The sequence below is a fragment of the Labeo rohita genome, chromosome 3, assembly GCF_022985175.1.
Source record: "Labeo rohita strain BAU-BD-2019 chromosome 3, IGBB_LRoh.1.0, whole genome shotgun sequence".
In the NCBI taxonomy this organism is placed as follows: Eukaryota; Metazoa; Chordata; class Actinopteri; order Cypriniformes; family Cyprinidae; genus Labeo; species Labeo rohita.
In genome coordinates, this window is record NC_066871.1 from 2,385,267 (window position 1) to 2,407,871 (window position 22,605).

General features: G+C 33.5%; 1 protein-coding gene and 1 long non-coding RNA gene across 21 annotated transcripts in view; one reads left to right on the plus strand and one right to left on the minus strand.

Annotated features, from left to right (window-relative positions):
- The window catches only part of LOC127162662 (uncharacterized), a 502,623-nt gene extending 494,591 nt beyond the window's left edge, over positions 1-8,032 (plus strand). Inside the window, exon 3 of the long non-coding RNA XR_007827409.1 lies at positions 6,687-8,032. This is a non-coding gene — a long non-coding RNA (uncharacterized LOC127162662). The remainder of the gene's footprint in view (positions 1-6,686) is intronic.
- The window catches only part of nfixb (nuclear factor I/Xb), a 184,454-nt gene that overhangs the window by 5,156 nt on the left and 156,693 nt on the right, over positions 1-22,605 (minus strand). For 5 of the 20 annotated variants that reach the window (XM_051105469.1, XM_051105474.1, XM_051105478.1 and 2 more), the window contains 5 exons: positions 19,615-19,689; positions 11,197-11,325; positions 8,039-8,217; positions 6,309-6,456; positions 1,863-1,954 (listed from right to left, as the gene is read on the minus strand). In XM_051105469.1, the coding sequence (XP_050961426.1) occupies positions 1,863-1,954; positions 6,309-6,456; positions 8,039-8,217; positions 11,197-11,325; positions 19,615-19,689 (623 nt within the window). The remainder of the gene's footprint in view (positions 1-1,862; positions 1,955-6,308; positions 6,457-8,038; positions 8,218-11,196; positions 11,326-19,614; positions 19,690-22,605) is intronic. The other 15 variants (XM_051105470.1, XM_051105467.1, XM_051105472.1 and 12 more) reach the window with 12 other exon arrangements.

The following is a 22,605-nucleotide window of genomic DNA, read 5'->3' on the forward strand; positions in this document are numbered from 1 at the left end:
TTATAATAATTATTAATGCATTTTACCATAGCAAATTTTCTTTAAAAATAAATAAATAAAATAAAATTAAACCTTTTCCCTTCACATTTATTTATTTATTTATTTATTTATTTATTTTTGCTTAGAGTCTTGACAAAACTAGTGTTTTGGTGATTTTTTTACTAATTATTCATGTATTTTTCCTTTGCACATTTTCTTGAATAAACAAACATTTTTCTCTTTACGAACATCATTTTTTGTCTAGTGTCTTTTGACAAAACTGGTGTTTTGGTGATTTTTACAATTATTAGTGCAGTTTCTCAAAAAAAAAAAAACTTTCTCAAAGCACATTTTCCTATAAAATACAATAAAGTATTCACAGGATTTTTACTTATGTCATTTAACTTTTAAAGATACTTACTTTTTACTAATGTCATTTTTGCTTAATGTTAACTGATAAAACTGATGTTTTAACAATTTTCACAGTTATTAATGCACCCACTCATTGCAAATTTTCTTAAAATAATCCACTAACAAAATTTTGGGAACACATGAAAGCTCAAAAGCAACATATCTTTGAATTAAATCACACTATAATAATTAATAAATAAATTTAATACATTTATTTAATAATTAATGAATAAATTAATTAATAAAAATTAATAAAACACTTATTAAATTCACATTTTCCTAATTAACAAACAAACAATAAATACATATTTTTCTATTCTGACTGCCTCTTGCTTTTATCACCGTAACAAACATACAGTAAAATAATAAATAAAATTATAATTTATTCTTTTACTATTTTCACTGCCTCTTGCTTTTATCTTTTTTCAATGTTTGTATTTTATTGATTTACAATTATTAACGTATTTTCTCAATGCACATTTTCCTAACAATAACAAATAAAAAATACTAATAAAATAAAAACATTTTTCATTGTTGCTGTGTAATAATTATAACAGCAACAATTTTCTTTTATTTTTTATCTTTATTATTATCTTTTATTAATGTTTGTTGTACATTAAATTACATTTAATAATGCTTTCTCAATGCATTTTTCTCAGCAATACAAATAAAAAAAAAAAGTTTACTTTTGCCGTGTAATATCACAGTTATCAATTGCAATTATCCTTTATCAATTTAATAAATTAAAACTAATGCATTTCTCAATGCACATTTTAAAAATAAAAGAAACAAAAATAAATAAATAAGCTCAACTGAAAATAATGAATCAAAACGTTTACTTAAGACACCCACTGCTGTTATGCACACTCAAGTCATTTATCTCTGAGAGGAGCAAAAAAAGTGTTCCTGTTCCTTCTAAAATTTAAGGCGAACACACTGGAAAACGTGCGAAATCAGACAAAGCGAAGTCACTGCCAAGGAGACACGGCGGGAGAAAAGCAGAAGTCACCAGCAGAGGGTGATAGCGAGTCGAGGAACAAGTTAAAGAAGGTAGAAATGCGTAAAGGTTAAGCGTTAAGAAAGAGAGGAAAATGAATGGTCAAATCCAGAGAGGCCGACCAGCAGAGGGAGGAGGTGAGAGCGGGTGAGTTAGCGGCTTCAGATGGTCACCATGTGTTGAGGAGCAGGGAGCCGGCCCGGGGCGGGTGTGCTTTACACATTAATGACTGAAGTGTACTGGGTGATGGAGGAGGCGCAGTGTGGCGGCCGCACATTCGCAACGCTCAAATCAACTACACCGCACCGATCAGCTCGAGTTATCGCAGACCCGCTCCAGATGGGCCCGACACCGCATAGCAGAGAGCATCATGGGAAACGGGGAAACGCAGGAGGGGAGGAGCGGGCTAACACGCTAAGATGCATGACTTTAAACACTCGAATGTTTGTATTGAATATGACAGAGTGAGAATCACCTGCGTCTGCTGGGGTATGTTCAGAAAGTTGTTGTCCCGTGATCCGATGCTGACAAACCTGTTGGGAGCTGTGGAGCCTGGCGTGGAGTATGCTGAGAGAAAGACAGACACAGAAGAAAACAGACAGAACATATAAATAAAAACAATTAAAACAATTATTTTACATCAACTACATTCACCTACATTACATTCAATGTTAGCAAGATCATTAAGCAAAAAGGTTCATTTGGTTGACTCGACAGATAATTTGTGCGAATTTCATGAAATATCTAGTAAAAGCTAAAACTTTCTTGCACTAGATCAACTGTTGGCAAACAACAAACAAAAAGTAAAAATTTATCATCCAAGGTACACTTGACTGTTCTTGGTTCACACGGTTGAAGATCAATAGATTAGAAAGGTGTTTGAATCTGCAGGTTTGAAGTCATTCTCAAATTTAGGGCAGTTTTTGTTTGCTTTCAGATTTATTTGATGGACTCCATGGTGTAACTGTTCATCAAATATGGAGATCTAACATAAATCAGCATGTGTGTAAAAATATGGAAAAATCAAAAACAAAGAGCCGTATTTGTTCTACAGTTTGCTGTTAGCACTTTCATCAGCAAACATTCAAAAAGGCAACAAAGATACGAGAAGCTGCTTTGTTCTTTCAACTCTACATTAAAGCTTTCATTAAAGTTTCTTTATTAATATAGAACTGAATTCTATATGATATAGAATATGTAAAATATTAATAGAAACATAATGAACATATAAACCTGTAATTGCAGAATTAAATTATACATTAATGCAAATAAATTCTATATTAATACAGAATTTAATTCTATTTTACAAATATATAAACACCTGTGATCACGGAGTTGAATTTTACAATAATGCAAATAAATTCTATATAATACAAAGAATAAATAAAAACCAATATATGAATTCAATTTTACATTGCAAAAAAAAAAAAAAAAAAAAAAAATTATAGATATATTATTATATTATCTATATTATTCTAGAATTTAAATAGCTACATCCTACGTTAATATAGAATTGAATACCATATTATAAATAATTAATATATAAATACTAATATATAAATGGCTGTAATTGCAGTGCTGAATTCTACATTAACGCATATAAACTATTTTAATATAGTATTTAAATATCTCTGTTTACATTCTACATTAAAATAGAATTGAATGCTATATTATAAATATATAATATATAAACACTAATAGAATTGGTTATAAGTGCATAACTGAATTCTACATTAATGCAAATAAACTATTAATATAGAATTGAAATATCTCCATCTACATTCTACATTAATATAGCATTAAATGCTATATTACAAATATATAATATATAAATACTAATATATAAATGACTATAAGTGCAGAACTAAATTCTACATTAATGCAAATAAACTACATTAATATAGAATTTAAATATTTCTATCTATATTTTCTATTAATATAGAATTAATTTCTATATTATAAATATATAAACACTACTATGTGAAGTGCAGAAAGGAATTAATGCAAATAAACTCTACATTAATATAGAATTTAATTATCTATATTCTACAATAACATAGAATTTAATTCTACATTTTAAATATATATTGTATATATACAAATACTAGTATTTAAATGGCTGTAATCACAAAACTGAATTCTACATTAATGCAAATAAATTCTTCATTAATACAGAATTTAATTCTATACTGCACTGAGTTTCTATAAACTTTTGACTGTGGTTTGCAACCCTAAAATACCTATAATTAAATTAATGGATTATATTATCTGACAGAATAAATCTGAATAAATCTTTTTTTTTTTTTTTTTTTTTTTTTTCATGTTGCTGTTATGGCCACTATATAAAAAACAATCAACCACAAGAGCCTTTTAATGGCTAATGGACATTCAGGCCATTTGTTTTTGTATTTGTACCCTTAACAACCCCCATTAACCATGGTAAACTCATAATACATCACCTTTATATGCTTAATGTTGTAACTTAGGTTAAAAAAAAAAAAAAAAAACCCTCTCTGTGAGCAGGTGTGTTAAGTGCACTCTGGAGAATCAGCAACATATAAACACATAAAAAAGACACACACAAACAACATAAAAAACAACTGAAACAATGTAAGAAAACACAATGAAAAGGAACAAAAAACCAAAATAAGAAACATGAGAGAAAAGAGGAAAAGAAATGCAAGTGCTCCGTCCAGTGCCCCGTCTGTGGTGAGTGAACATTTTTAAAGCATGTCTGATTATCCACCCCGACACGCCACCTCCTTTCTGAACGGCCCAAATTTGGTTCGTGTACTGGACGAACTGACCTTTAGACCAGCACTGGAGCTCAACTATCACATTTCCACAGGCCAAAAGCTAACCAGCAATGTGAATGTAACCAAAACAAACTCAAATGAAACCAACGTAAAGTTACAAAGCATGGGTTTCTGGATGTTGCATTTGGGAGTGTAAAGGCCCTTTCACATCAAGTCAAGGATGCAACGAACCTTGACCAGCACAAACCAGCAATACAAGTTCAAGACGGTCTAAGCTGGTCTTTTAAGTTTAGTAGATAGTAGTAGTCTTCCATCTTGTTTTAATTTTAGCGCCAGAACTGCCACAAAGTGATGAGGTCAAGCAAATTGCACAATAATAGCTGCATTTCGAAAACTGTTTGAAAATGCATTTAATAAGGTATTTTGGAGTCCACTTTAACTGCCCTAAATTTGCACTCTTCAATACAGAGCCCCCAAGAGGACATGGTCATGGTCATAATAAAATATGAGATGGGAGGAAAAATTACTTTTCAAAGATGGTGCGTTTGCGAAACCTTTGCGTGCAAAGGTATTGCACTCCCCAGAGAAATTTTGCATTCACTTGCAAAAGTACAGTGTTCCCCTGAGAATCTTTGCAAAACTATTGTTTTCTCTTGCAAAAGTACTCCATTCCCCCAAAACTCTTTACGTTCACTTGCAGAAGTATTGCATTACCCCAAAACAACTTTACATTCTTCAAGCAAAGTAAAGCATAAGCTTGCAAAAGTAACTGTTCGCTTGCAAAATGTCTTAGAAGCATTTTCTTCTTTTGCAAAATATTTTAGCAGAAGTTTTTCTGTTTTCTGCTAAAATATTTTGCAAAAAAAGAAAATGCTTCTAAGAAATTTTGCATTTGATCTCAAAAATATTATTCCCTGGTGAAACGCTGCATTCACGTGGGAAACTTTTGCATTTGTTTACAAAATTTTTGCATTCTCCTGCATTAGTATTGCATTCCCCTGAGAAATTTTGCGTTTGCTCTCAAAAAGTATTATTCCCTGGTGAAACGCATTCGCTTGTCAAATGTTGGCGTTCTCTTGCAGAAGTATTGCGTTCCCCCAAGAAATTTTTCTTTTGCTCTCAAAAGTATTATTCCCCCATGAAAACTTTTGCGTTCGCTTGCAAAATTTTTCCATTGTATTGCATTAGTATTGCGTTTCCCTGTGAAATTTTGCATTTGCTCTCAAAAGTATTACTCCACGGTGAAATGCTGCTATCGATTGCAAAATTTTGGTGTTCTCTTGCATTAGTATTGCTTTTCTCTGAGAAATTTTGCATTCGCTCTTAAATGTATTGTTTCCCGGTAAAACGTCTTGTTCGCTTGCTACCTTTTTCCATTCTTTTGCATTAGTATTGCATTCCCCTGAGAAATTTTGCGTTCCCCCTGAAAGCATTATTTCCCAGTGAAACATCGCTCAGAAGAATTCCCTGGTGAAAAGTCGCATTTGCTTGCATTCTCTTGCATTAGTATTGTGTTCCCCTGACAAGTTTTGTGTTCACTCTCAAAAGTATTATTCACCGGCATTTGCTTGTAAAATTTTGACATTCTCTTGCAAAAGTATCGCGTTCCCCTAAGAAATTTTGAGTTTGCTCTCAAAAGTATTATTCCCCATAAAACTCTGCGTTTCCTTGGGAAACTTTTGAGTTCTCTTGCATTAGTAATGTGTTCCCCTGAGAAATTTTGCATTCACTTTTGAAAAAGTGCTGCTTTTCCAAGAGAATGCAAACTTTCCCTGGGGAATTAATGCAAAGTCCCTCAGAGAAATGAAAATGTTTAGCCAGTCAGAAAAATTATTTTTCCTTCCATCTCATTTTCCCCCATCACCATGCCCTCCCCATTATGGGCTCTGCACTTTAGTGACATTTTGATGGCTGTTAAACTGTCAAACCACTAAAACTGCTGCCTCAAAATGCAAATATGTTGCATTGGTTTAATTCAAACTGAAATATAAAATAAAAAAAAAGGACTAGCTCTGACCTACTAGTTAGCGTTACCACGATAACAACGAATAATGGGCATTTGATGTTAACTTGAGGAACACAAAATGGCAAAAAGCGGCCCAGCTGTGGCTAGACGACTGGGGATCTTCGTGGGGTTTGGTGGAATGGGGGGTCGGGTCACTTACACGGAGATGTGGGTGAGGTGAGTCCACCATCGGGGGGCGTGCTGCTGGGTTTAGAGTCTGGCATTGGGAGGGGCACTGGACGCGCCACAGGGGGGGGTGGTGGCAGCAAGAAGGAGCCCGGCATTTTGCTCTGGCCGCTCCCGTTCGGCTGCAGACGACACAAACAGGGTAAGGAGTACGGACACGCCCGACACCCCGCAAATGAAAAAAAAACAACGCAGGCTCGCTCCGAAATAAAAGGAATGGGGGGGTGGCTGGTAGTGGAGAGTGTTGAGAGGGAAACAACCAAAAGGATGGTGAATGTCTGTTTGCTTTTGTTTATGAAGGGGTGTGTTTGTGTTTGTTTGTGTGCATGTTTGTGTGTTGACTTCACCACAGGCACAGACAGGAGCAGTGGAGGAGCTGGAAAAACTAAAATGGAGGACTTTAGGCAGAAGGTGAAGTAAAAGAAGAAGAAATGGACGCACGAATGGTGAGGTGAGTTTTGGTCCATGGAATGATGTCAAATCAAAACCAGGGCGCAAAAAAACCAAGCCACGTTCACGACGCTGAAAAATGGCACAAGCAGAACTGAGGAGGGGATGCGCGCTACGCTGAAATGCGCAGAGGTCGTCAGCTGTTGCGCAGATGGGTTTTTATCGTGGAAGTGGACAGAGAAGGAGAGATTAACGCAAGATCGTCTAGACAAGCACAAGATACATAACAGTGGCCGATCAGTCGGCCTCAAAGACAAGGAACGCACACATTTGTTTGCATCAGAAAAGACTGAAAAGTCTAAGATTACTGTAGTCACACAAGGAGCTTGTTTCACGTTAAAAAAAAAAAATCAGCTGATAACTTCACATTCAAACAAAAAACTTTTTGATGAATCATTAAATAATCTATTTTTTAAAACCAAAAAAATGCCTAATTTTTTCTTCCAGTGGTTAGGTTAGTGGGTTCAGGTCTGTAGTAATTATAGATAAATAATATAAAAACAATGAATGTGAATTGTGAGTAAATGTGTGCTATATATGACAAACCTCTCATATAAATATATGTATGATTTTATATAAGGATAATTAGAATGGCCACAGAGTAACCCAAGCCCTTAAAGAAAACATCTGTTCATTATTTAACATATTTTTGGATGATTTCTTTCCAACTTCAGTCTTGGCTTCTTCACAATGGTAAGCTTCAGTTTAACTTTTCTTTAAATGTTCGATAACATTAGTTTCACAAATATCAATTAATTTTGTACTTGAAGCATGAGTTTTGCTTGACTGAGGGAAATACATTTGTTAAATATGACAGCTTAGTTCTGTTTCATCAACATTTGTTTTTAAAGGATAGATGCATTTTTTTAAATTCATAATTTCTCATCTTTAAACAATGGCCTACTGCACAGTATATACCCTGTATTTCCAAATCAGTATGCAATAAGCAATGATAAATATTTAGTACAGCAGATTGTGATAATGTCTACATTCTAAATAAAAAATACTAGTGTAAAGCTTCCTAAAGTATGAGCACTGCATTGTGGGACATTGTATTCCATACAGTGTTCTCTGTTGCACACAGCAGTATTCTGTGCATAAAGAAAATAAACTACAAAACTAGTCTGAGTAGTATGATAGAATGCCATTACCAGTCTGAGAGCATAAAACATATTTTGCAATATGTACAAGCAGCAAATAACTGACCCCACCGTGTCAGATCATCACTTCCCCTATGAGGTCACTTCCTCTTACCTGACCACTAGCCTGTCCTGATCCGTCGGCGCACACGAACTGCACGAACTCCTTGAGCGGGTCCTGTCCCGGGTGGTGGTGGTATCGGATGGTGGGATGGGTGAAGTACGGGCTGGACTGCTGGATGATGGAGGGTGAGGGGAAGTGCAGGGAGGAAGCTGAGGCACGGGGACTTCCTGCTGACAGACACATAAAGAGAGGAGAGAGAGGTCAGTGATGCATATTGAGCCAGTTTAAGTGCTAGAAGTATATTAGTAATGAGCGAATCTGAAACACAAGGATTCAATGGATGACATGAGATGGAAGTGATGGAAATCAGTTCAGAAAAACTGTGTGTTTACAAAAATATTAGAGACAAAACTGTTCCCAGAACAGAAATAAATCTGACAAAACCACCATTGACGGGATCCCAATGAATATCCTCATAGGTAAAAATGATTCATAAATATATGTATTATTATATAATGTTATTGTTAGCATTATACAAAAACAATAAATATGTGCATAAATTTATGACGTATTACATAAACCCCTTTTGGAAAAAACATAAGTATTTATAATAATAATTTTTAAGTACAAAATTTAAAATATATATTTCTCGCTTTCTGTGTTCTCTTTAATTCTCTCATAAACACAAAATTACACAGACAGACAAACATGCTCTCTGAGTGAAAAAGCCTCTTAATTGCCATTATTTTATCATAATATTTCATCATGGATAACGTAATAATTTTTAATACAAACATGGACGGCTATGCCAACTAGGTATTGATGTGCAAGAGATTGCTTCAACTTGAACAAATGTTCCAGATTTTGCATCTTGGATGAACTGCTTAGACATTTATTGAACTGTAGGAAACGGTATGAAAGCACAGGTAAACAAATTAAACATATTTACATCTGAAGTGTGTGCAATAAGGGAAAAAAAAAATGCAATATCGATACATTTTTGTTTCAGCACAACCCTAACATGAATGAACTCCAGTAGTTCTTGATAGGTCATGTCGCGCTCTCATTTGCATGAATAATAACATTGTGCTCATCCCCACGATTGGCGAGTGGAGGGGTGAGGGGTCTTGTCTCCTCCAGCCAAGCAGGGCCCCCAGCTGCCCAGGACAGTCTGCCAACTTCCAGAGCCTCCCTGTAACCCAGACGCGGGCGCGGTGCTCCCAGCCAAAGCCCTGCTTTTCACCCTCTCTGTCGCGCAGACTGCTATTCCCTCCTCTTCCTCCGTTTCTTTCGCGCTTTCATCATCCACTCTTTAATCCCATTAGGGAATGGGATGGAGCCAAGGCTTCAAGAAGGAGGCAAATGGCACCGCAAACTACCACCACCAAAGACCCCCTCCAACCAGAAGTGACTTCACAACAACAGCTCGAAACACAACCGCGCTACACACAACAACACATGACCACACAACAAGAGCACATCACGTAACAACACCAGCAATTCATCTGAACGTACAACACTACGCAAAATCGGTCTTTCTATCTGTCCTTCTGTCCATCTATATATCTTGTCTATCGCTCTATTCATCCATCTATCTGTCCTTCTATCCATCTTTATGTCTATCTATCCCTCTGTCCACCTATAAATCTATCCATCCCTCTACCTGTCCATCTATCTATCCCTCTATCATCTATATTGTCTATCTCTGTCTGACTATTTTTCCGTCTGTTATCCAACTATCTGCCCATCTATCTATCTATCTGTCTGTCTTTCTGTCTGTCCATCTATCCATCCATCTATCTATCTATCTATCTATCTATCTATCTATCTATCTATCTATCTATCTATCTATCTATCTATCTATCTGTCTGTCTTTCTGTCTATCTATCTGTCTTTCTGTCTGTCTATCTATCTATCTATCTATCTATCTATCTATCTATCTATCTATCTATCAACCAATCTATCTATATCTGTCTGTCTTTCTGTCCATCTATCTATCCCTCTATCATCTATATTGTCTATCTCTGTCTGTCTATTTTTCCATCCATCTATCTATCTATCTATCTATCTATCTATCTATCTATCTATCTATCTATCTATCTATCTATCTATCTATCTATCTGTCTGTCTTTCTGTCCGTCTATCCATCCAACTATCTGCCCATCTATCTATCTATCTATCTATCTGTCTGTCTGTCTTTCTGTCCATCTATCATCCATCTATCCATCTATCTATCTGTCTGTCTGTCTTTCTGTCCAACTATCCATCCAACTATCTGCCCATCTATCTATCTATCCATCTATCTATATCTATCTATCTGGCCATCTGTCTATCCATCCATCCATCTCTGCCTGTCTATCAATCCCTCGGTCTATGTAATTATCCATCTCTGCAGCCATTTGTCCGTCTATCTATCTATCTATCTATCTATCTATCTATCTATCTATCTATCTATCTATCTATCTATCTATCTATCTATCTATCTATCTATCTATCATCTAACATTACTATCTATCTATCTATCTATCTATCTATCTATCTATCTATCTGTCCATCTAGCCGTCTGTCTGTCGGTGAGGCTGGTTACAATAGTTTTGCTAGTATTTAATAGCTCTCAGACAAGAAATAATGAATAATGGGCCAATTGTGTATTTATCTACAAAAAGGACTCTACAAGTACCTCTGATTTGATAAAGGATTTTATTGCGGTGCCTAATTTTGGCACATTTACAATTTTTCCTTCTCTTCCGTCTTGTTTAATCAATGATAGATGAAAAAATACTTCAGAACATCTTTGAAAATGCAGTTTTCTAATCCTGTGAGCCTGCCATTAAAGGAGAGTACTTTGATCACTGCTGTACAACATTTAAAACAACATCTTACGAGCTCAAGTGCATCTAGGTAATGAAACAACGCCTCTGGCGGAGGGAGAATGAAGTTGGGAAATGGAGAGGCCAATCACCAACCAATCACATTGACAGACAGACAGACAAAAAAAAAAGACAAATCAGCCTCGGTACAGAGGAGAAAGAGGGTGGGGGGTTGGGGGGTCGAACGGCGAACGCCTTCACCCGACCCGACCGTGGCGTAAACACGACCTCGCCTCTCCCCGAACGTCACCACATCCGACCCCACCAGGGGGCGTGAGGGAGCAGGACAGGAAGGGGAAGGATGTGGGAGGTGGGGTGGGGGGGGCTCTGGACTCTCACCTGGTCTTACACCTGCCAGCATGGGCAGCGGGTGATGGGTGAACGGCATGCGTGCAGACCTCGTATGGCCGGACAGAGCGCTGAAATCGAATTTCCCCGACTTCTTAAGAGAACCAGGCGACGAGAGTCCTGGTAAAAATGGGATCAACAAAATGGCAGAACAGAGATGTGGATTTAATCAAACAGGGTTTGTGTTTCTTGATCTTCATCTAAAAAAAAAAAAAATCTTATCCATCTCAGCTTGTAAAATACTACAAATCTGCAGATAATAATACTAGAAATGATCTTTTAATCTACAGATAAGACACTGCTAGGGCTTTTTTGTTTGCTGTGAAGTATAGAGAAGCCAATCACACTGCAAAAAAATAATCATTAATCAGTATTTTTGTCTCATTTTCCAGCAAAAACATCTTTAACAAGAAAAAAAGCATTTGCTAATGAGGTAGAAAAATAAACTTAAAAAGGAAAATAAATGTATTTTTTTACCCCACTGTCAAATTGCTTTGTTAAAATATATATATATATAAAGCATAAACTTCACTAAATGAAAATAAGATTCTCTTATTTTGACTCAAATATATGCATCTTGTTTTAAGGATGTTAATATAATTATACTGGAAAACAAGATGAAACACTGCGTAAGAACTGTTTTTGCAGTGCCGAAAGGTCCAAGGTGCGAGCTTTGCTTTGAAGCAGTGGAGTGCAGGAAAGAGTGGGATAGGGGTCGGGACAGGGCCGGGAAGGGTCTCTATGCAGCTGTAAGTGGGAAAATAGATGCCACGACAGCAGATCCCAAGATAACTCATGTCAGTCTGTCTGTCTGTCACATTCAAATCACCAAATCTCAAAGGATAGAGCAAAGTGTCAAAGCATCAATGTCAGGATTTTGCCACTATTTTGCACAGTTTTTACAGTGATGTTGTCAATTTTCAAGGATACTAAAGAAAAAAAAAATACTAGTAATAACAATACATACAGTTGCAGTCAAAAGTTTACATACACCTTGCAGAATCTGCAAAATGTTAATTATTTTACCAAAAGAAAAAGGATCATACAAAATGCATGTTATTTTTTATTTAGTACTGACCCGAATAAAGATGTTTACATATAGTCCACAAGAGAAAATAATAGTTGAATTTATAACCCGTTCAAAAGTTTGCATACATACATTTTTTGTTTGTGTTTTTGTTTAGTGATAGTTGTTCATGAGTCCCTTGTTTGTCCTGAACAGTTAAACTGCCTGCTGTTCTTCAAAAAAGTCCTTCAGGTCCCACAAATTCTTCGGTTTTTCAGCATTTAACCCTTTCCAACAATGACTATGATTTTGAGATCCATTTTTAATATATCCATGCATTTTGTATGATCCCTCTTATTTTGGTAAAATAATTAACATTTTGCAGATTCTGCAAGGTGTATGTAAACTTTTGACTTCAACTCTACAGTGCCGTCAAAAAGTTTGGGGTCAGTATGATTTTCAATGTTCATGGTAATATCGTTAAATCGTATTACAATCTAAAACAACAGTTTTCTATTTGAATATATTTTTAATATGCAATTTATTCCTGTGATGCAAAGCTGAATTTTCAGCATCATTATTCCAGTCTTCAGTGTCACATGATCCTTCAGAAATCATTCTAATATGCTGATATGCTGCGCAAAAAACATTTCTTATTATCAATGCTGAAAAAAAGATAAAATGGAAAATATATATAAAAACTGCATTTGGAATACATTTTTTTTTATAACTAATACATTTACTGTCACTTTTGATCAATTTAATTGAATTTTGCTGAGTAGAAGTAGTATTTAAAAAGTATAAAAAGTATTTAAGAATCTTACTGACCACAAAAATATATGTAGATATTATTTTTTCATATACAAATACAATATTACTTCAACCATGGACCTCTCTGCTTACTGGATATCAAAAAACTACCTGTTCTTAAAGTCCAGAAGCATTTTAATAAGTATCAACTTCAAATCCACAACAAAATACGTCTGCCATTAGTTAAGAGGTAAAAAAACAGATCAAATGTTCAGCTGTATAAAATCAAGACTAAACAAAAATCCTTTCACTTCCAGATGATTTTGCTTACATTAGTTTGAAATGATTGGTTGATTTGGACTAAACCTTTTTAACAGGTTTCTACTAGTCAGCAAAGTTAATCAGTAAACAGATGAGAAGCCAATAAGCAAGCAAATAAACAAACCAAAGAAAAAAAAAAAAAGTACTATACAAACACTTGAGCAAAACGGACTAAATAAATCACAGAGTAAACATATTTAGTTTAATAACTTGTCTGCTTCATGTGAATATGTGTTCAGATTGACTCCAAATTTCAATAAACCCGAGCAAACCGCATTACTAGAGCCAACCGAACAGGACGACACGTCTTCACAAACCAAATGCAAATGAGTAAATAAACGTAAATGCTAGCTGTGTACAGATTCGGACATACAAACACTCTTAAACTTCACCTGGGGAAGCAAACCTGAGGCCTTCACTTGACTTTTCAGCGCTGAGGGAAAAAAGTCAAACACAAGCGCTTCTGTTCCAGTGGCAGGTCCGAGCGCCCATGCCAAAAACAGGAGGACAGGCGGAAAGCGTGATGTGAGAATGATGAGGGAAATGAAAGGGAAAAGTATGCGACGGTTTGGTTTTCTCGTATATAACGCCGCATTAATGTGTCGTCCCGATCCTATAAATGTCAAACTGAGGCCGCAGGGCTGCTAGCTTCAGCTGTCCTGAGTTTGGCATAAACGCGAGGGCTGAATATACGCCGGGCTCACCCAGTGACCCAGAAACACGGCCAAACATGTCAGGACTCGGGAAGGAAAGGAAAAGGAGTTTATCATCAAATCCTGTGGCTGGTTTTGAGGGAAACAATTATCCTAAGTGGTGATTTAAAAACCCAATTTAAGATGTTAAAGAGCCTTGTGAGGAAGCCACAAACCTGCTAATTATGCTAATGCCACATTTGAACAAATATCTGCCTCCCTGAAATACTTTAAAAGCAAAAAAGAAAATATATAAGAAAGAAAATATGTACATAAGTTTATATATATATATATATATATATATATATATATATATATATATATATATATATATATATATATATACAATTATTAATTGATATTTAATAAAGTTACATATAATATAATATAATATAATACAAGATGCTGAAAATCACTGCCAAACACACCTTCGAAGTTGCAGGTGACAGTTTCCACGATCTTGCATGCACATTAGCCTGTGTGTTTGGTAATATCATGGTTTACGTGTTATTTCTCTGTGTCTCGTGCCAGGCCCGACGCTCAGGCAGACTGGCAGCCAATCAAACGCTCCCGTGACCTTCCAGTCTCGCCACGCTAACAAGCTGGCCGCCAAACAAACCTTGACCTGTCAAAAATTGCCATATATAACGCCTCCTCACACTCTCTTGAACAGACACACACATTCACTGTCCAAGCATCAGAAAGTCCCACCTCTACACACACACATGCAGAAAGTCACAAGTCCAAGTACAAATCAAATCATTTCTGCCATGAACTTACTGTACAGTAATAATACACTTGGGTTCCCAAGCCCTTTGTCTAATGAATTTTTTCAGTTGACTGAGGCCAATTAATTTAGTATAAAGCATTTAATAAAATCATTGTATATTCACTATGGAAATCGCATATATATATATATATATATATATATATATATATATATATCTATATATATACACATACATATATATGCATATATATATATATATATATATATATTTTTTTTTTTTTTTTTTTTCAGTTTGTTTAAAAAAAAAAAAAAAAAAAACATATATATTTATTTATTTTATACAAAAATGACCAATTACTTGCTAATTTAACATTTTAAAGCCTTTAATTAAAGTGGTGTATATATGTTTTCATTTGACTGATTTTAAAAATACATTAATTTTACACTAAAAAAGACCAATTACTTGCTAAATAAATATTTTAAAGCCTTTAACAAAAGCAGTATGTATACTTTTTCACTATTATAAGTTATATTTATGATGGAAGCTTTTAGTACTTTTTTAAACAGTCAGTTTTTAAAAATAATTTGTCATTTTATACTCAAAAAGACCAATTTTCAAGCAATTAATATTTTTAAAAAAATGTTATAATTTTGACGAAAACTTTAATTACTTTTTTTAATCGATCAGTTTTTTTTTTTTTTTTGTAATTGTCATTTTATACTTAAAAAGACCAATTTTCAGGCAAGTAATGCCTGTAAGAAAAAAGTTATAACATAATATAATAAAAGTTATAATATATATTTTTTACATTTATAATATAATTTAAAAAAAATAATTTCAGTCATTTTACATTCACAAAGAGCAATTCCCTGTCAATTATATATTTTTAAAAAAAGTTTTATTTATTTTGGAAGCTTTTATTTAGTTTTTTATTCAATAAAATTTTTTTGTTAATATAATTTCAATAATTCTACACTCAAAAAGACCAACTGGTTGCCAAATGAATATTTTTTTAAGTTATAATTACAATGGAAACTTTCATTAATCAATCAATTTTTTAAGTAATTTCAGTCATTTTACAATCAACAAGACCAATTAGTTGCAAATTAAATATTTAAAAAAGTTAAATTCACAATGGAGACTTTCATTGCTTTATTAATTTAATGCATTTTTAAAAATAATTTTAGTCATATTTTACACTCAGAAAGACCAATTACTTGACAATTAAATGTTTAAAAAAGTTAAATTCACAATGGAAACTTTCATTACTTTATTTGTTTAATGATTTTTTTAAAACTAATTTTAGTCCTATTTTACACTCAGAAAAAGTGATCTAATTTTGATGGAAACTTTCATTACTTTTTTAATCATTTTTTAAAATAATTTCAGTCATTTTACTCTCAAAAAACAAACCAATTGCTTGCCAAATGAGTATTTTTTTAAAGCTGTAATTACAATGGAAACTTTCATTAATCAATACATTATTAAAAAATAATTTCAGTTATTTTACACTCAAAAAGACTAATTAGTTGGAAATTAAATATTAAAAAAAAAGTTTCACAAAAGAAACTTTCATTACTTTATTAATTACAATTTTCGAAGTCATATTTTACACTCAGAAAGACCAATTACTTAACAATTAAATATTAAAAGAATTTATATTCACAATTTATTATTTTCTTGAATCAATTAATTTTTAAAAATAATTCCAGTCTTTTTAAACTTAGAAAGCTAATTACTTGCCAATTAAATATTTTTAAACATTTAATAAAAGTATTAAATTAATTTCCAAGACTCTAACTCTTCAACATCTCACATTTTTCATAATTCCTGTGGTTTTCCATGCCTGTGGGAACCCCGTTCACTGTCTGACCCGCTCAACGTCAACAAAACCATCACAAACAGATGTTTACAGACAAAGTGCCACAGTCTAACAAGGTGAAAGCGAGTGCAAGAGAATGAAAAATAGGATATCCGTGTCAGCCCAGGGCAAGGGAAAGCGATCGGGACGTATGAATGAAACGCGAGCGGGTTCACAGGCTGCCGCCGTACGCCGGGCGACACCAGATTTAATGATAAATGACACCGTCACCTTGCAGCGTTGCCAGAGCCTCATTCAGGTAGTGAATCACCTTTGGAGCGTAGCGCGGTTCACACTCTCACACGCTCACACGCGCTCCGAGCGCCACCACCGCCTTCTTCGGCGTAACAGATGTCTTCTGTAACCCAGTAGCTCCCAACGCTGTCGACACATGGAGGAGCCATCTGGACCAGAGCTCTGGTGCTCCACAGACTGTGTGTGTGTGTGTGTGTGTGTTTCAAGTGTTCAGGGGCGGGGTGGGTGTAAATGTGTGCGTGTGTGTTGTGTATTCCCATGACATCAGGAGCACCTGAGCATGCTGGCATTTTTTTGGTGGGATTTACCCATGTTTCCCTAGATTAAGATCTGTGCGACTGTGTTGATCATGACGTGGGAGGCAGTGAATGTGATTAGACGTAGGTGGACCCTCGGGCCAGAAACGTACCCTTTGCAAGTACACAAGTTGCCGTTGTACGTACACAGTGTGCATTCTTACATTACTGTCGCTATTCCTGCGTAATCTATTTTCGCATACTCGAGGGAGTGATAAAGTTACCTTCAAATGTCTGTGCCATTACAGTCAATGTGAAACGCCCTGTCTGATGGATTTCAGAACGAAACAGGATATTCAGCGAGAAAACAAAAATGTAAGCGGGTCTTTATTCATTTACCAGTGCTAAATGAAAGTGAAACTTTCATTTAGCTGCCTTGCCTCTGAATTACATAATAATAATAATCTCATTAAAATAAATGCATAAAATATAAAAACTATCATTTTAATTTTAAAATATGAAATCAATGTATATAAAATACATATATTACATAAAATATATTATACTATATATGGCAATTATATTAATATTAATATAGAATATATTATAGAATATAATAAACATATATAAAATATACACAGTATATACTACTAACAACAATATTATGACCTAATAAATGCATAAATGTAATAAATAATAAATCCATAAATGCATAATACACCATTATTACTTTTTAAATTATTCACAGTAGTCACATTATATTACCAATTTATATAAATATATATATAGTATAATATAATATGATAATAATAATATTATTACTGTTTTAATTAAAAATAATAAATGCACAAAATATAAATCTTATTTTAATTTAAAAATATGAAATCAATGTATATAGAATATACTATAGAATATATTCAAATAAATGCATATAAAATATACATATTATATACTACTAACAACCATATTCTGACATCATACATGTATAAATGTAATAAATGCATAAAATAATACACCATTATTCATTTTATAATTATTAATATTATTGTCACAATGTTACCATAATATATTTATATTTACATAAAAATATATTATTATATTATATATAGTATAATTATTATTATTATTATTATTATTATTCATTAACAAAAAAATCACAGAACAAATGCATAAATATAATAAATAATAAATCAAAAAAAATATTATTTTTGTTTAATTTTAAAATATGAAATCGACGTATATAAAATTTACATATTACATAAAAAATATAACACAAAAATATAATAATAAAAAATAACATATTAAAGTACTATAATATGAGAATTATATTGATAATAATATAGAATATATTACAGAATATAATAAAATAAATGTATATAAAGTACACTTTATACTACTACCAACAATATTTTGATATAATAAATGCATAAATATAATAAATAATAAATGCATAAAATAATACACCATAAATTATAATACACCATTATTATTTTTTATTAATATTACTGTCACATTAAATTACCATACTATATGTATATTATTTATTTTAATGTAATATGTGTGTGAGTGTGAGTGCGTGTATATATATATATATATATATATACACACAAATTGTTATTTATAAATATTATTATTAAATATAAATGCATAGAACATAAAATATAGAGTATATTAATAGTAATAATATACAGCAATAATAAAATTAATTTAAATAATATTATAATATTAATGCATACACAACATACAGCACATATTATAGTCAAATATCTAATAATACTTTATTTTATTAATACTTTATTTCTTTGGAATACTGTGCTCCGCCAAATTGCGTAAAAAAAGGCCTAGGAAAGTCCATTGGGAAAGTAAAAAACAATCATGTCAAGCTAACTTGCTCAGCAGTAAATCGTTGCTAAAAAAGAAAACTGACCAGTAAGAGACATATTTGCGGTGTTGTGTTATGAATTGCGTTCTAACAATTTGTGGAACGCAACGAGGCGTGAAATTGAGCTTGTGTTCGCATTCGCATCTTCGCCTAGAGTATATTTCAGACCTAACAGCGTATACAGGTTTGAAATCTCATATGCGAGCTGAATAAACAGCTGAGATATTGCTTATAGCATGTAAAGCCCTTTATGCACACACACACTAATTACAATAAATCCTACATGAAGAAGAAACAAACAAAAACACTAAGTAAATGTCTGGAAAGGCCCGCTGCTCTACGCAACACAATAGCCACGTCTGTAAGTGTTTATGTTTGGGAATGCCGTGAAAATCAGGATTTGGACTTCTGCTTCGGTCCACAGGGATCCTATATCAGAATCTAACACACACAACAGATGAGACGTACGAAGAGACGTCTGATGCACAAAACAAAATGAAAGCACATTCACAGGCCACAAAACACCCGCCACCTCGAGCACCGGGAAAAACAGCAAATCAGAGAGAAGAGCTGAGATGTGTGTGATGCAGCAGAGAGTTTGAAAGACAGACAGAGATAACAGACACATTTCAATACACGTGTGTGCATTAGAATATGAGGGTAATGTGGTCTAACCATGGTAAGGAAACTGCACGCCATCGCTTTCGTGTTTTATCTTCCTCTCCTGCATACTGGCCAAATGGTGTTGCACTGAAAAACCCAAACAGGGGAAAAGAATAGAGTTAACAATGACACAGAGAGGGAGAGACTGAGATCAACTGGAGAGATGGGGGAAATTTGGGACTACTGTTCAATCATCATCAGTACATAATCACTATACACACTTGAGAAAACATCATATGCATGAGGTCAAAAACAGTATTGCTCACTATCGCCCAGAATCAACCCATTCTAAGTGCACCAAACAGTACAGATCAAAGCCACACGCATCCCACAAACTGTCCAATCAGCAGCTAAAACATGAGGAGTGGGGCAGAATATTAAATGAGCACTGGCTGCGTCACAATTCACATACTATCCATACTAAGCAGTATACAGTCTAAAAGCAAGTGTGTTGCGATTTGCATACCATGCATACTAAATAGTATGCAAGCTAAAAACAAGTGTCAGTTTGCATACTATCTATATTAAGCAGTATTCATTTTAAAAAAAAAAAAAACAAAAAAAAACAATCTTCATTATAGCATTTGAATTGTGATTTTTACCTTGCAACCTAAAAATGAATTGACACTCGTTTTTAGGTTGCATACTACTTAATATGAATAGTATGTGAAAAGTGAAACCCTCTTTTAGCTTGCATACTATTTATTATAAATAGTATACAAATTCATTAGCTTGTATGCTACTGCACTTAGTATGGATAGTATGTGAGTTATAACACTCGTTTATAGCTTACTCGTATTTTGCATACTATCCATATTAAGAACGCAAGATAAAATCAACTGTATCAGTGTGCATACTATCCACATTAGGCAGTATTCAGTCTTAAACAGATGTCGCATTTTGCATACCATCCATATTAAGGATGCAAGATAAAATCAAGTATACCATTTTGCATTAAATTAGTGTAAATTTGGATACTATTACGCAGTATGCAAAATAACGAGTAACTCACTATCCATATTAAATAATATAGAAGCTAAAAAATTAGTCAATATGCATACTATCCATAGTAAGTAGTATGCAGGTAATATAGGTAAAAACGTGCCAATTCACTTGCTATCCACACTAAGTAGCATGCAAGTGTTATAATTCACATACTGTCCAAACTAAGTAGTATGCAAACTGAGCATCACAATTTACATACTATCCATATTAAATAGTATGCAACCTAAAAATAAGTCAACTTATATACTAGCCATTTTTATTAGTATTATAGCTTAAAATAAGTGCCAGTTTGCATACTATCTACATTAAGTATACAAGGTAAAAAGTGTTACAATTTACATACTACCTATACTTAGTAGTATACATGTAAATGAATTTGTATACTATCCATATTAAATGGTATGCAAGCAAAAAAAAAAAAAGGTGTCACTTTTCACACATTATTCATATCAGATAGTATGCAACCTAAAGTATAAAAGCTAATGAATTGGTATACTATCCATACTAAATAGTATGCAAGCTAAAAAAGGATTTCACTCTTCACATACTATTCATATCGAGTAGTATGCACCTAAAACACGTGTCAATTTTCATACTACTCATTTTTATCACTTTTATAACTAAACATGAGTGCCAGTTCTCATACTATCTACATTAAGTATGCAAGCTAAAATGAGTGTTATAATTCACATACTATTCATACTTAGTACTATACTAGCTAATGAATTTGTATATTATCCATATTAAATAGTATGCAAGTTAAAAAGGGTTTAACTTTTCACATACTACTCATATCAAGTAGTATTCAACCTAAAAACGAGTGTCGACTGGCATACTACCCATTCTTAGTAGTACGCAAACTAAAAACAAGTGCCAGCTTGCATACTATTTATATTAAGAAGTATGCAAGCTAAAAACAAGTGTTACAATTCACATACTATCCATACTAAGTAGTATGCAAGATAAAAATGAGTGTCACAATTCACATACTATCATACTTAGTAGTATGCACTACAAAAACAAGTGTGCCAATTTGCATACTATCCATACTAAGTAGTTTGCAAGCTAAAAATGAGTGCATTTCAAATAATAGTACAGAAAATATGATCATCTAGATGGTATATATCTGGTGAATTTATGAAGTATGCATTTGCGAAACCTTCTTTGGATAATTTTATCCACAATAAGTATGAGAAATGGGGTGCAGCCAATGTATTTGGGCATCAAATCTAAGGTGACAGAGTTTTGATTTTGTGGCGTGAGCACAGGATAATTTTTCGTTTTTAACTATTTATTGCTTTAATGAAGGAAAGGTGCATATTTAATGGTCTGGTGTGAGGATACAGAAAAAGACCTACAGTACATGTGACAGCAGCACTGCTCAAGTTAAAATGAATTTCATCAGCACATTCTGCCCATGCAACACAACAACAAAGCTGCCTTTTCACATTTACAAAAAAAAAAAAAAAGATACCATGGTAACCATAGTTTCCACAAAAAATGAGTGAGGTTATGTGCTAATTTTGGATTTTCCATCACTGTCATCAAAAAAATAAAAGGCTTCTTGCACTGCCTCAATTAAGTCCAATCCCATGATATTTTGGCAGACACTATGGTTAACATAGTAAATATTTTTAATGAACAGTCAAAACATGAAAAAAAAGAAAAGAAATTGATATAGAACAATACAAATAAAAGACTTAAAGGAGAAGTCCACTTCCAGAGCAACAACTTACAAATAATTTACTCACCCCCTTGTCAAAGACATATTCATGTCTTTCTGTCTACAGTCGTAAAGAAATTATGTTTTTTGAGGAAAGCATTTCAGGATTTTTCTCCATATAATGGACTTCATTGGTGCCCTGATTTTGAACTTCCAAAATGTAGCATAAATGCAGCTTCAAAAGGCTCTAAACGATCCCAGCCGAGGAAGAAGGGTCTTATCTAGTAAAACGATTGGTCATTTTTATCGAAAAATAAAAATCTGCATACTTTTTA